Source organism: Mus caroli, unplaced genomic scaffold (genome assembly GCF_978045245.1).
Source record: "Mus caroli unplaced genomic scaffold, Mus_caroli_1 scaffold_8, whole genome shotgun sequence".
NCBI lineage: Eukaryota > Metazoa > Chordata > Mammalia > Rodentia > Muridae > Mus > Mus caroli.
This window is the reverse complement of record NW_028227263.1, coordinates 33,020,441-33,036,415: the sequence shown is the minus strand read 5'-3', so window position 1 is coordinate 33,036,415 and position 15,975 is coordinate 33,020,441. Positions and strand designations below refer to the sequence as shown.

General features: G+C 48.0%; 1 protein-coding gene across 1 annotated transcript; it reads left to right on the top strand.

The window, feature by feature from the left end:
• Nucleotides 1-11,470: 11,470 nt before the first annotated feature.
• On the top strand, nucleotides 11,471-15,232 carry Rassf10 (Ras association domain family member 10). Its single transcript, XM_021169131.2, has one exon. The coding sequence runs from the start codon at nucleotides 12,046-12,048 to the stop codon at nucleotides 13,570-13,572; it is 1,527 nt and encodes a 508-aa protein (XP_021024790.1). The 5' UTR covers nucleotides 11,471-12,045; the 3' UTR covers nucleotides 13,573-15,232.
• Nucleotides 15,233-15,975: the final 743 nt, after the last annotated feature.

Here is a 15,975-nt window from a genome sequence, read left to right as displayed (position 1 = left end):
GAATAAAGCCAATAGGGCCCAGGGTTTCTGAACCTGGGCTTTATCCTAATTACGCTGCCTTGCTTAAAAAGAAATTTAAACTAGATTGATTTATTTGTGTATGGGTGTGTGTGTGTGTGTGTGCCACACAAAGAAATTTAAACTAGATTAATTTGTGTATGGATATGTGTGTATGCCACAGAGCACAAGTGTGCAGATCAGAGGACAACTTATGGAAGTCAGTTCCTCCCACCATGTGCACTCCAGGGATAAACTCAGGCTATTGGGCTTTGCGGCAGGTGCCTTCACATATACGGGCTTGCACATCCCAAAGTGTTCATGTGCCGGTCCAAGGATACATTTGTGGAAACAGTTCTCTCCTTTCACCTTTCTGGGTTCCAGGACTCGAACTCAGATCATCAGGCTTTGGGGCAAGTGCTTTTACCCACTAAGTGATCGCATCAGCCTTGTTCACTCTAAATGGAATGTTTTTGGTGACCCGTCTCCTCCCTATGAATATTAAGGACCACCATCCTTGCAGACACATCACCATGGAACCTACAGTGTGACCTGTCACAGGGCTAATAGGCACATCTTCAAAGTACCACTTCCCATTCCTGTCACTTGAGCCTCTTGACATCTCTGACTCTCCAGATAATGAAGCGGCCAGTTGACGCTGCTTATTCAGAAGCCACATTAGGCACTCTGGGCAGCCTAGGTGGTGCCATGCGAGTGGGTTCTCTAAACAAGCGACTGCAGAGTGTGCATCTGCAGATTTAAGTGTCAGCACTGATCTAGGGAAGGATGTGGGGGCCTCCATAGATAGAGATCTACTTCTGGACCTGAGCTGTCAGCTGCTCTGATTTACCTTCACCCTGGTAAATCATTCCTTTCTAGGAAGTCTCTGGGTGTGTGAGTGTGTGTGTGTGTGTGTGGCTTGGGAGACAGTTCCTCTCTAAGCCCCAAGCCTCCTAGATCCAGGAGACCGTCATCATTTTTTACATCTGTAAGGAATGAACCTACTGACCAACTCCAACAGGGTAAGGAAAGCTTTGGCACTGCACTAAGATTTTGGTTGCTCAGTTTTGTTTTGTCGGTAGTACAGGGGATTGAACCCAGGACCTCATGCATGCTAGGGAAGGGCTCTGTCATTGCACTGTTGCACCCAGCCTAGCACCAAGATTTGAAACCGGAACTTTGCAACTCATTCTTTATTGATGGGCCAGGAGCTTCTACCTGCTTCCCGTGGTGCAGCCGTGAGAGTTAAATGGTAGGAAAAATACACAGTGACTGCTCTTAGCACAGCTCATATGTCTGAAGGTGAGTTGTGGCTCGTTATAATGCCAAAGTGTTCACCCTGAGTGGAGATAAAAATGCTAATGAGACACATGACACATGAAGATACAAGCTGGGCTACATGTATCACATCACAGCATGCATGGGAAAAAATATATATGTATCTATACATATATACATATATACACACACATACACATATACATGTATGTACACACATATATACATATATATACACATACATATACATACATACACACACACACATATATATATGTGTGCATATTTGCATATATGCACTGGGGTCATCTGAACCATTAAACTCTCATTGTGCTCCAGCCTGCTTCCTCCCTGGGAAGTGTAGCTTTTCTTAATAAACTGTCCCTGTTTCTGCTGCAGCTAAGGTTTCTCTGCTCAATTTCCTGTTCTGGGAATAAGAACCTAGAATCCACCAGAGGTGTCCTCTGAACCCCAAATCACTGTGAAGCCACTCCATATACCTGTGTTTGCTTTGCTTGTTGATTGCAAGAGGCAATCACACTCGGTGACTGGCCCATGCCACTCAGGGACAGTGCAGGTATACTTTCTGCAATGATGACATCACCCAAGGAGGTTCTCAGAAGCCACCTCGTTGTTGAACAGCTTGGTGTACAAACCCACAAGTGTAGTCTCACTAGCTGACTTAGAACTGAAGGCTTAGCTCTGGTTCCTGCACTCCAGAGACAGAAAACTGGCCTAGAAACCTGGTGCCCCAGGGTACAGGGATGAAGAGCCTTTGAATCCACCTGACTATTTTTTTTTTTTAACTATTGCTTAATCAGCAATACCTGCTGGGATGGTGTGTGCTCCTGGCCACGGATTCTAGCCACTTCAGCAGGCTGCATGCTGTTGATTCTGTGGACAGCTTTGAAGGAAGGAACATCAATCAGTAAGAATGAAAGCATGGTTTGTTAACATAGGGACACACAGCTTCCTTAGTGCAGAGTTATTGGTACCCAGCCATCATTTATCAAGCCTAACAATGTGTGCACATACCTACTTGAGTTTCTAATGAAGACCAGAGCAACAAAGCCGCAAACAGCTCTGATGACTAACAACCTTCATTCATGTACAGAGCTGTGGCGGGGGATGGGGGTGGGGTGAAGGGAGAAAGGAGACTAACACTCTACTCAAATGAGTGGTGGCCAGGAATTTTGTGTCTCAAAAAGGGGAGGAGTGTTAATGAAGTTGTATACTTACTTTGAAAGTCAGGTAAAAAGTATTTTACACATCCTTGAGAAAGTTGAAGGCTCTTTAATAAGGAACACGGCACAAAATCTTTACAAACTATTATTATCTGGGGCTGGAGAGATAGTTCATCAGTTAAAAGCACTGGCTCCTCTTGCAGAGGACCCAGGACCCACATGACAGCTCACAAGTGTCACATAACTCCATTCCAGGGAACTTGACTTCATCTTCTGGCTTTTGTGTACTACAAGCAAGTTGTATAGACATACATTCAGGCAAAACATCCATGCACATAAGGTTTTTATTTTTTGTTTTTAGAAAAATAATATTTTCTTTTAAAGATTGTGTGTTTGTGTGTGTGTGTGTGTTGTGTGCTCCAGGTACCTGAGGACACCTAGAACCAGAGTTATAGGTGGTTGTGAACCAACTAGTGTGGGCTCTGGGAACCGAACCCATGTCATTTGCAAGAGCAGTAAGTATTCCTAATTGCTAAGCTACCCCTCAGCCTTTTGTTATTATTTTCAAAAGTAATAAAATACACACAAGTTAACATTTAGCCTCTGTGTCAGTTACTGTCCTATTTCAGTGATATGAGACCATGAGGTCTCATAGTAGAGGAAGGGTTTATTACTTGACATACACTTCCAAGGGGCTAAGAGACCACGATGGTAGCACGCAGCAGACATTACCATGAGAACAGAGACTGGAGGCTCTTGAACCATAGCATGAAGCAGAAGAGATGAGGTGGAAACACTGAGTCTTTACACTCTCAAAGCCTGCCTCCAGTGACATACTTCCTCCAAAGAGGTCAGGCTTCCTAAGCCTCCCCAGACAGCACCACCAACAGGAAACAAGGCATTCAAATGCCCAGTGTTAGGGTGGACTTCTCATTCGAGCCACCAGAGCATCACAACCGATTTTAAGTGTGAAATTCAGAGGCATTGAGTACACACACATCTTGTGTAGTCATCACTTCCACCAGACTCATCCTGCAGAGGTGAAGCTATGTGAGAGAGAGCCCCCATTTCCTCCCTTTACCCTACGACACCATTGGAGTCTCTGGCTCTATGCCCCTGATCATTCTGGGCACCTTATATAGGTAGAGTTAGAATAGTCTGTCTTTTCTATAACTGCCTTGCTTTGCTTAGCATTTTGTTCTCAAGGTTCTTAAATCCTATAGTAAGTCATGTGTATAGATCACATTGTATTTATTCATCAGCCTATCAATGGACCCCACAGTTGCTTCTACTTTTGGCACTGTGGATGATGACAGGAGTTGTGAACATCTCTGAGGTCCTGCTCTCAAACCTTCCGGGTATGTACCTACTCGGGGAATATTGTTACATCCTATGGAGAAAGTTATTGCATGCACAGTTTTTGCAAAATTCTTAAAATGTGTATTCTAAAGCAGCAAACACCCACAGGCTGATAAATCCATCTGATTTCACCTTGAAATTTAACTGCCACAAAAGAGAAAGCCACCGCACAAGACTTTTGTGAGATCAAGTAGCTCTGTTACTCGTGGAGGTTCTGGCTAATAGGGGTCTGATTGTGTCCTGGGCTTGCATTTCTGTGGGTCTCCCAATCACGGGATCAAGTGTAAGAGATCCATAGTCTAACCCAGGTTTAACCCAGAGCACAGCCCAAGAAAACAACGCTGCACTTCAGGAACGAAACAAAGAGAAGCTTCTTCAGTGGGCAGGGACGAGAACGCCAGGATGCCAGGTGTAACCTAGTTCCCTTATCTGGCCCACAGCCTCCTTCCTCTTCTGGCCGGATAGATGGGATGACAATTGAAAGATAGCTCCACGTCTTCCTCAGTGGAGAAAATCAGAACATCTTGTGATGATGGTTTCAGCATTTAAGGTTAATTTGCATCCAAAGTTCTGCTCAGTCCGATTTAATTTCTTCCACACAATATTCCTTAAATGGACTCCCGAGTCCTCACAGTTAGTACCAGCTCCTAAAAGAACCACATTTCCAAGCCAATCAATATGGTATTGAAACGCGTCTCAACTCAATCAACTGCACTGCGGAAAGAAAGCTAGCATTCTGCACACACAGAAGAGCAGAAACTCAAGCACAGGCCTCATACTGTGTTCTGAGAAGTGAGCAGCAGACACACAGTAAGTTTGTGTTGGGGACACTTGGAGAGAAAGAGTAGTGTTCCCTACAATGAAGAAAGGGCACTCTTTGGGTCAGGGCTATTCTACACTGACAAAGCTGGGAATGGTTCAGCTATGGCAGTGAAGGCACTGTCTCGTTCACACACTCATTAATAGTATCACCTTTCATTACTGAGTAACAACAGATAATGAAAATTAATCAGACAAAACCCCTTTTGACATAGTCCTCAGGGGTGATGTCATCAGCCTTGAATAGGTGATAGCTCCATTCTGTATGTACTGTAAATTCCCAGGCGGTCTCTCAGATGCCAGGCTCCTTTGCTTGTGACAAAGACTAAGCATGATTACCCATTTATAGAATGTCTTTCCCATACCCGGAGCGTCTATGGCTTTAGAGGCCCTTACCTAAGCATTGCTATGTTCTCATAGCCATGTAGCCCAGGCTCCCACCAACCATCCACCAGTCTCAAGCAGAGAACGGGGGGAGCAGTACCTTCCATCCTGCTTTCTCCTTCCTGCCTGAGGTATCGTCTCTAATCTGTCATATGCTCCTGCCATTTTCTGTGTACATTGTCGTCTATGGGAGCAGAATAGCCAAAGCACATTCTCATGAAGAGTTCTTAGATCCTCATATGGCTGTGTCAAAGTTGAATATACATAAGAGTCATCAGGGAAGGCCAGATGGTGGCTCATTAGGCAAAAGCATGCAAGCCTGCCTCCCCGAGTTCAGGCCCTGGAACCCCCTGTAGAAGGCAAGAACAGATTTCCTAAACTTCCTCTGTATGTGCTGTGGTATGTATGTGCCCCTCTCTCATTCACCTTAATAATAATGATAATAATAATAATAAATTTTAAAATTAATCTTGACTTTGTAAAAAAAAGTAGCCACTAGAGAAGATAGATTCCTGGGTTTACAGACAGGGATTTCCACTAATAGAGCCCAGCATACTGCAATTTAAGAAGCACCATGCCTGGTTTCCCCTTACTTTAAGAAGCCAAATGTCCATGGAAAAATAACCCAGAATTTCTGCTCCAGTCCTGGGCTCAGCTGAGTCCGATAAAGGTTGTTTGTAGGGTGCGTAAGAGTGGCGGTGCTCAGTTCCCTCCAGCCTGAGAGGAGCCACAAATTTCTGTGAACCAGCTTTGCCAAATTATTTTCTGGAGCTAATCATTACAAGAAACCTATTCAGTCAATAAAATCCAGTCACGTTTTTGTGTGGTTGAACATAATTAAGGTCGGAAGTTCCTGTTTGGGGTGTTCCGGGGCTGCTGTGAACCTTGACTGACAGAATGGAAAGGTAGAAAGTTCCTGAGAAGTGCCAACTTCCTCAGAGCTGTGGGAGCTGGGAAACTCGCCAATCCCTCCTCTTTGGCCCCAGTTTTCTCATGGTGAGAGAGCTAGGCCTTAACTCTCATAGGTCTTAGGAAAGTAAAAGACTGAAAAAACTCCCACAGGCTCAAATGACGTGCCACCTTTGAGAGCCAACGTGGGAACTTAGCAAAGGACTCTGCCACCTCTCTGAGAGCTGAGATGTATTTAGAAAGTGTCCCTGGAGAGAGAGAGGGGAGCAGAGCTGTGTAAAGCACACACTGTGAGACCTATGGTGCCTTCAATCCCTCTGCCAGAAGCATCGTTATTCTCACAAACATGGTATAAAGTCAGAAGCTACATAATGCCCTGCAGAGGGCAGGGAGCAGACACAGCTGTGTAGTGGCTTTGGCCACAGAAAGGAGACACAGGCAGGTGAGGGAGAGGCCTAAAGAAGAACCGGCAGTGGGTAGTGATCCCAAGTCTAGCATCTTCACTTTTGAAAGTTATACATCACAGAGATATCTATGGTGGCACATGCCAGTAATACCAACACTTGGGAGGCTGAGGCAGGAGGCTCACCTTGAGTTCAAGGCCATCCTGGGCAATAGAGTAAGAGCCTACCTTAATCTCATCAACCAATCAATCAATCAATCAATAAACAAACAGGCAAGCAAGCAAACAAACAAGTAAAAGTTATCCATTGTGGCTGAATAGTTAATAGGTGACTAAATCCATATAAAAATCATTGTGACGTAGGCTAAACTTAACACTTCCTCTACACGAGTCATTGCTTTGAGCTGAGTGTTCATTTGGACCATTTTCTATGCATGCCTGTACAGGTGTCTGGACTCCTGAAAAACACAGAGAGGAATTTTATGTGTATGCATATGTGTTCTATGTATGTATTAAAATATAAGCAAGATCCTCTCAGATGAATCCTTCTGAAACTGGCATTTTGCATGGGGCCAACGCATGTTGGAGATTCATTGTTGCCTAGACAAATAAATCTCCCAGTTTCGATTGCTGCAAACCTTCAGAGCTAGGGGCGACTTCTTGTCTGTGGAGTCATCCCTTAGGGGCTGGCTCTTTATTCCCATGCTCTCTATTAATTTGCTGCAAGCACAGCAATTGCCATTCTGCACCTCTGGGTGCTGGTCTTTATTTAGTGCTTGTTAGGAGCCTTTTACTTTGGGACCCTAGCCCGTGGGATAATGGCACCCATATCTGGTGGGGTCTTTTCCCCTCAGTTACTTACTGGCAGCACCCTCACAGATATTCAAGAGGTATGTCATTTAGGTGATTCCAAATCCAGTGAGGTTGATAATGATTACCTCGGACATAGTTATTTTATATACTGTATATTGCTTTATCCCACACAATGCCAACTCTATCATGTTCTTCTCATCCTTTACCCAGAAGCTAGAGGCTTACAAAGCCTCTGGCTATTGTGATATTATGGTCAGATTTCCTGAAACTGGAGTTTGAGAAGTTTCAAACTACTATGTGGGTGCTGGGGACCAAACTCTGGCTCTGGGCTAGAGTAGTAAGCAGTTTTAGCTGCAGCCATCTCTCCAATCCATATGGCATATGGTTTTACAATGCTGAACAACGGGATGAAGGGGAATCTTCTGAGAAATGTGGCAGTACATAAGTCTGTCACTGGGCAAACACGGCAGAGTATACTCACATAAACCTAGATGGTATAGCTGATGGCACACGTAGATACACACACACATACACACACACACACACACACACACACACTCACACACACCTATGGCTGCTGCTAGGGTCATGGTAGATAAAAACCACACAAGATATAAACAAACAAACAAACAAACATAGACGAAAGCCTTACAGTGGACTGATACAGTAAACAGCTGTCTGAGCTGCTGCCTGCACAGGGTAGTGTGCTGTTCTGTTGCCAACTGTGTTTTTTTAAGTACAAGTTCACTCTAAAATAACAATCAGGAGTGCAGTATACTAAGAACACAAACCATAAATGCAAAGCAAATACAGTTCTTAATTTCCATTATCCAGTAGTAACTGTACGTGGTTTGCTTTTATAGTGCTGGCAGACTTGTTTACATCAACATGTGACCCACATAGTGTGTGGTGATATGAGGATGGCTACAGCATCTCTAGGCAACAGGAATCTTTGAGCTCCCCCATTCTGCTCTTATGGGACCACTATCCTATATGTGGTCTGTCCTTGGCAGGAATGTCATTATGCAGTTCGTGACTGCACATACTTCTTCTTGCTTACCAGCTCCTGGCTTTGAGCCATTGTAGTCGTGTAATTTCCTAAACGATTTAGAGCAAAAAGGGCATTTTGGGGGCAGACATTTGGTCTTTTGTCCTTGGTTCTTGATGGCAGCTCCAGAGTGAAGACAGCAGCAGACGAGCTTTTGTTTTTGGGGCGCCCTTGCAAGCACATGAGAGATGATGCTTTGGGAAGCCTCTAGAATGGATACCGGGTGGGTCTCAGACTCAGAGGGCTGCAGTCTTAATTCCTGTTCCTCAGCCTCCTGGGAGGGAAGAAAAGCGGAAGTTTAAGTTGGCCATCAGAGCCCAGTGCCTTCATCCATCACGCCTATCTAATGACAGGACTTCCCCAAACAATCAGGTGAATAAATGGAGGTTCCTGGAGAGCGACACAGAAGCACTCCACTCCTCCTCCTCCTCCATCTTGCCCTGCAACCCCTCCATCTGACCCTCAGTTCAAGCCTGGGCTTGTAGCTGTTGTCTGAGGTGGGGTAGGGGGCAGTCTTAAGGACTGAGCTCTCCAGAGAGACAGCATCAGAATGAGATTGGGTTAGAAGGTGCTCAGCTGGAGTCTGCTGCTTCTAGAACCATTGCCTGCTTGCCTGCTTGCCTGCTTAAAGGGTTGGAGCCATTTACTTCAGATACCTACTACTGCTGAGTGAAAGGACAGGAGAGTTCTCCTCAATGCAAATGCAGTTGGGATGACCTCTAGAACCCACACTTAGAAATACTGCTACATGACCATACACAAATGTCTTTCTTTTTTAATAGGCAACAGAGTCCACCATCTCTTCTTTTCATGAGTGGGTTTTTTTTTTTTTTTGTGGGGGCAGGGTTTCTCTGTCCTGGAACTTGCTCTGTTGACTAGGCTGGCCTTGAACTCACAGAGATCCACCTGCCTCTGCCTCCTGAGCTCTGAGATTAAAGGCGTGCACCACCACCAGTGGGCTGAGTAGGACATTCTTTTAAGGGCCGTCTAGCCTGTCACTCCACTCCTCCCAGTCCTGTGGTCCCATACAGTATGATGGTTCAAAAGTGAAGGTCTGGCTACGTGATTAAGCCCCACCGTGGGAAGTGTCTCAAGCAGGCTCATGGTTCTCTACTTCCTCCACTCTGGTCATTGCTCTGGTGTCCGTGACATCACACAATCCAAGTGTGTAGATATAGTTATGGTGACTGCTTTAAGGTCTCTTTGCTGTGATGAAAAACCATGGCAAAAGCAACTTGGGAAGAAAAGGGTTGATTTCACTCACAGTTCCATATTAAGCTCACCATCTGAAACATTGAGGCCAGGAACTCGAGCCAGGCAGGAATATGGAGTGGGGAGCTGATGCAGAGGCCATGGAGGAGTGCTGCTTGCCTACTCCCTATGGTCTGTCTGCTCAGCCAGCTTTCTTATAGAACCCTGGACCACCTGCAGAGGAATGGCCCCACCCACAATGGGCCGGGCCCTACCCCGTCAATCAAAAATTACGAAAATGCCCTACAAGCCTCCTACAACCCAATCTTACAGAGACATTTTCTCAATTGAGACTCCCTCCTCTCTGATGACTTTATCCTGTGTCAAGTTGACATAAATCTAGCCAGCGCGGTGACTAATCAGTCGACCTTAATATAGTTTCTCCAGGTGGGTCTGCCTGATGAAGCCAGCCTTTTACAAGCAGATTTTTCTCTCACCGTTAGCAAAGGACGATGCCAGGATGATTAGATGCCAAGAGGACTGGGTGGTTCTGACCTGCCGTTACTGCTTTCAATGGGGCAGACACTTACACATGGGAAGAATCTATACGAGGCTGAGAGAGGTTCTGATGAAGGTCACCAAGAAGATGGGGACTTCAGTGCCACAATGGAAGTGAAGTGGTTTCTGGAAACACATCCGAGTGGGTTTGAAGTGGTGTCCCTCTCCATCCCAAACTCTACCAGCAGAAACACCCTACCTTTAACCTGGGACACTCCGTGTAGCCAAGACAAGTACAGCCCGAGACCTCGGAAGAGTGCAATCACGTGTGCGTGTTGCTTTCAGCTACTAACTTCATGGCAATCCATTTTATAGCAAGGAAAAACTCATACCTCCCAGCTTTCTATCCTTTCAATAAAAGCCTCTGCGATACACCTACCAGGACCTGATATTTAATCCTTATAGCAGTTACTTCTTAAAGTATCACCACTTTACAGATACGACTCAGCGGTATTACATATTTTCCTTAAGGTCACGAGAAGTAAAAGCACTCCGTGTAAACCTCCAGTGTCTGACTGTGCTTCAGATACACTTGAAAGCGTATGCATGGAATTAAGGACCCTTCCTGACCTGGTCCTTTTAGCTTAGCTTTGGCAGATTCTTCTTCACGTAACTCTGTGTGGCCCTGTGACTGCTCTCGTGATTCGTTTGAGTTTGAACATCCGATTCCTCTGCCTGCGATGTACCCCATCTCTTAGTCCTTTGGCAGTCCCAAATGGTTCTTTTTTTTTTTTTTTTTTTTTTTTTTTGTCTTGCCTCAGATGGTACCCTTGATGGGAAGGGAGCCTTTGCAGATTCTCCCAGATGGGGTCCAGGCTGCCAAGCAGCGTCCAGGCATGTTCTCTTACTACATGGTGACTTCCCTGGTCAGAAACACAAGGTATTGTGTTTGCCTGGTATTGGAAATGTCTCTTGAGCTATGATGAGCTGCTGGCAGGCCAGGAGGCTTGCTCATCATCACACCACTTGCACTGGACTTAGAGCACAGTGGGAACCCAGCAAATGTTCCAGGAAGGAATCATTCAATGGACCAAAGCGCTTTCCAAGAAATAATGAGACATCCAAGGTCTTAAGGCAGGGGAGTGAGCTGTCAGATCTGGGCTTCCCTGGACAAGCCTTCCACTGAGAGGGTTTTAAGCTTCGATTAGAATGGCTTTGGATTTCTTCTGTTCTGGTACTTGATTCTCATCACTTCCAGACGACATCTAGATGCAATGGGAACGAGTCAGGACTGGTGATCAATTTAGGTTTGGCTCCGACTTCTCTGTCAACAAGGCTGTGGGAAGTGGAGGGGCAAGGTGGGGACCTACAGATCTGACCTATGGGGAATTGGGTATCACCCTTAGATCATTGCAAATCTGATCATGGAACCCACTGTGGTTGAGGAAGACTGGAAGGTTTAGAGGCAGCGCTTACAAATGTGAGCTGGTCAGGTAGTGGATCACAACGTCTCTACTAGAAACTGTTAGGTGCCTCAGCTTCCCCGTCTGTGCAAAGTGCATTGTACAGAAGGCACAAGACCACGCACATCGGGTTAAGGTGTTTCCAACCAAGTCTAGAGGCAAGGCGTAGCTGAGCCCAGGGAGGCGCAGAGGTGCCGGCTCCAGGCGCAGAGCTGATGCCTAGAGGTGAAGGCTCCAGGCCTTGTATCAGAGAGGTCCCGGGAGTCCATCTTTGCTCTGAGTGGAGAAAACTCGTAACTGGACGCCAGTAACCTGAGCCAGGGGCAGACCCGTCGGCAGGGCTGGGAGGGGCGAGTTTGGGCGCCCCGCCTGCGGTGCTCTCAGCCGCGGCTCAGGGCGCTGGGGGGCGGGAAGAGGTGGAGCCAGGTGGGGAGGAGCAAAACCCGGAGGCCTCGGGCACCGCGGGCAGAGCCAGAGCCGCTGGAACCCGAGCCCTGGCGCGCTGCTTTGGGAGAGTCCGCCGTCCAAGCCGAAAGCAGCCGCTGCCCGATTTCAGTACATAGTCCGGGAGAAAGGCTAGTGAGGCCGGAGACAGGGTCACGGATTCTACTGCAGTTTGGGAGCTGCCAGGTTGCCCGCGCTGGCCCTGCTGCCCTAATTGCACCTAGCCGGACTTGCTCCTCACGTCCCGGTTGCGCCATGGATCCTTCGGAGAAGAAGATATCGGTGTGGATCTGCCAGGAGGAGAAGCTGGTGTCCGGTCTCTCCCGCCGCACCACCTGCTCGGACGTGGTGCGGGTGCTTTTGGAGGACGGCTGCCGGCGGCGCTGCAGGCAGCGGCGGGGCCAGCGACGGGGCTTGACGGAGGACCCTTCCGGCCAGTTGGAGCTGCCCGAGCCCCCGGACGAAAACGACGAGGATGACGACGACGCGATGCCCCCGGGGATGCTATGTGGGCCCCCGCAGTGCTATTGCATTGTGGAGAAGTGGCGCGGCTTTGAGCGCATCCTGCCCAACAAGACGCGGATCTTGCGCCTCTGGACTGCTTGGGGCGACGAGCAGGAGAATGTACGCTTCGTGCTGGTACGCAGCGAAGCGTCGCTGCCCAACGCCGGGCCGCGCAGCGCCGAGGCGCGGGTAGTGCTCAGCCGCGAGCGCCCCTGCTTGGCCCGGGGAGCCCCAGTACGGCCCAGCCTGGCCTTGACCCAGGAGAAGCAGCGGCGGGTGGTACGCAAGGCCTTCCGCAAACTGGCCAAGCTCAACCGGAGGCGCCAGCAGCAGCCGTCGTCACCTTGTTCGTCCACGTCGTCGTCCACCGCCTCGTCCTGCTCGTCGTCTGCTCGGACCCACGAGAGCGCGTCGGTAGAACGTATGGAGACGCTGGTGCATCTGGTGCTGTCGCAGGACCACACGATTCGCCAGCAGGTGCAGCGGCTCCGGGAGCTGGACCGCGAGATAGACCGCTACGAAGCCAAGGTGCACCTAGACCGCATGCGGAGGCACGGAGTCAACTACGTGCAGGATACCTATCTAGTGGGGGCCGGCATCGACCTGGACGGACAAACTCCTGAAGGGGAGCCGGAAGATGCGACATTGGAGGAGAAGGGGACAGAACCGGCGGCACCCCTGGACAGCGAGGCGCAGGCAGCAGCGTTGGAGGAGCTGGCCAGGCGCTGTGACGACCTGGTGAGGCTGCAGGAGGAGCGCGCCCAGCAGGAGGAGTTGCTAGAGCGCCTGTCCGCCGAGATTCAGGAGGAACTGAACCAGCGCTGGATGCAGCGGCGCAATGAGGAGCTGGCGGCTCGAGAGGAGTCCCTAGAGCCCGATGGTGGTCCGGATGGCGAGCTGCTGCTGGAGCAGGAGCGGGTCAGGACGCAGCTCAGCACCAGCCTTTACATCGGGCTGAGGCTCAGCACGGACCTGGAGGCAGTCAAGGCGGACTTGGATTACAGCCAGCAGCAGAGGGACATTAAGGAGCGCGAGCTTCAGGGCCTTCTCCAGAGTTTGCGCACTTTTGAGCAGACGATGGTGCATGATGGGGCTCTGGGTTCCAGCGGACCCTCTCGCGAACCTCAGCCTCGGACCTGTGCAGAAATGTGGGTAGACCAGGCCCGGGGACTGGCTAAGAGTTGCCCGGGCAACGATGAGGACTCAGATACTGGGCTGAGCTCCATGCATAGCCAAGACTCAGACTCGGTACCCCCTGTGTGTGAATCCCTTGTGTAGAAGTAGTAGGGAGCAAGCTTAGACACTTGCAGAATGCACTGGCTTGGCCTGCTCAGGGACATGAAGTGAGGCCATGGGGGTGAGCCCAGAGTTCCCACGGATGGGTCTGGAGAGTGAGTGTGAAGGAGGGTCCTGGACAAGGAAGCCCTAAGCTTCTAAGCTTTAGAGGGAAGTGGAGTCAGGAGGTGAGAACCCCTCCCTGTTTTTAAAAAACACATTAGGTAAGTGATGAGGTCCAAGCCCATTTTCAAAACAAGAGAAAAGGAAAACATTACGGGACATTTTTTACCACTCCTGTGCATGGGAAGGACTGATGACAGCTAAAACTGTGGTCTGTGGCATAAAGTGCTGCTAAAAGAAAACACTTGGATGGAAAGGAAATTCCTTGAATGTTAATTGTGACTGGAAACGTGTTCAAACTAGCCAAAGAGGACGCACTAGTGTTGGTCTCTGCCTTGCTTAACATCTTTGATAAAACCCATAGGCATCAAAATCCTGGCTGTTTACATTTCTTCAGGTTTGGGAATTACCCATCTGCTAAATCATTTGCCTTTTATTTCTGTCAAAGGCCAAACTGCACTGGGATATAAGGCTGGGCCTCTCCTTACTAAATACATTGTGTTAAAGGCTCCCCACCTTCACCCTGAAACATAGCACTTTGAGTTATAAAATCCTGGCATACATAATCCAGGGTAAAAATGTAGTCTGGCTTTTTGGGGTGTGTTTCTGCAAAGGCAGAGGTGCTGGCTTGTAATTCATGATTCAATTACAGTTAAGAAAGGGGAGCTGCAGAAGGAGGTGCAGCCTACTTTGCTATTTTCAAAGAACGTTCTGGTGTCAGCTACAAGTTGGAAGTAAGGATCTCTGCATAGTGTTTAGCTGCTAAATACAGCTCCGTGATTAAAAACCAGCTATGATCTTCATGAATTTTACCCAGACCCAAGTCCAACTTCAGTATCTTCGTTTGGAGATGAGGTTCTGGTTCTCAAGTAAACTGCAAGTGCCAATTAACTTCAGGTGCAAACAGCAGGGTTTACTAGCAAAGGCCCCCAAAGGGGGGGGCAATCTGATAGGCCACGGTGGCTAAACAAATAGAATAACCATAGAGAGCAGAGAGCCATGGGGAAAGTGCATGAAGCTGAGTTAAGACTTTAAGTTGCCCTTGGTTGGCCATCCCTCTGTGCATGGCGGGGGAGATATAAGGGTGACTTTGTCTCCTGTAGCTGGTGAGAGTGCTGGGGAGCACTCGGTGTAGTTGTTCCAGGTATTTCCATTTAAACCTATCAGTTGTAGTTAGCTGTTGGGCCAGTGGAAGGAGCCTGCTTGTTCATTTCGCTGTGGAGCCAAGTACTTTCTGAGGAATGTGGGTCTAATCTGTCCAGAGGAAGTATTAACAATGGTGTGTGTGTGTGTGTGTGTGTGTGTGTGTGTTGCCAGTGAGGCGCAGAAGGCTGGTATCAACTGAACTAGTGGAGGGACTGGCTACTGTTCCCACAATGACATGCAAAGATATGTTCAATGGGATTTGTAACTGTTTCTTCCCATTCGTGATCACCTGTCTGAGTGTCCCCAACGGGAGCTTGTCCTCCTGAACTCCTCAATTCGCTATTGGAATGTCCCCTTTTCACAGACTGTCCCCACACTGATGCCACCATAGGATTATAACACACGCGACTGGTTTCAGATGTTCAAGCAGAATCAAAATGAAAAGAGTTTTCTTAAATACTTGATACTTTTTTGAGAGACTTTATTTGGTATCGTTATGTTGCGCAGTCTTGTCTGATGCAGAAAACATCCTTACACTTGGTTCTGTGGCATCATTCAAAAGAGGAAGGGGAAAAAAAAACTGTCCAAAAGAGCCTCCCCCTCCCCAGACAGTCATTTGATTCGGTAGACACAAAGCTTAATGACAGCCTGCCTGTGGAGGCAGAGGTAAAATCCTCATTAGAGTGTGACAAATGCCACCTGTCTGAATGGTTTATGCTGGCAATGGGCTGACCTGGTGGTTTTTAAAATTATCATGCTTTTTTTTTTCTTCCCCCTAGGGTTGTAGGGGAGGTGGTTCTTGGACGTTTATTAACTCAGAAGGAACATAGAAGTTGGCAGAGCGCGACTGCCTGGCAGAAAGGAGCTGTTTTCCTTTTGACTATTATTATTTTAAACTTTGATGGGTAGCTGACGTCAGCAAATATGCCTGAAACCTGCAAAGCAAACATGCCACATCACAGGAGGAGAGCCTGCGGGGGTTCGGAGAACATTCTCTGTCCCTAACACATGAAGAGGTTGCCCTGCTTTAAAGAAAATGCTTCAGACAGCTGGGGGGCTTTGCTTCTAACAAAGGATAGTCTTCTCCTTTTTTTTTTTCTTTCGTTCCAATCAATTCTCTTCCGAAGAGGTATTCTC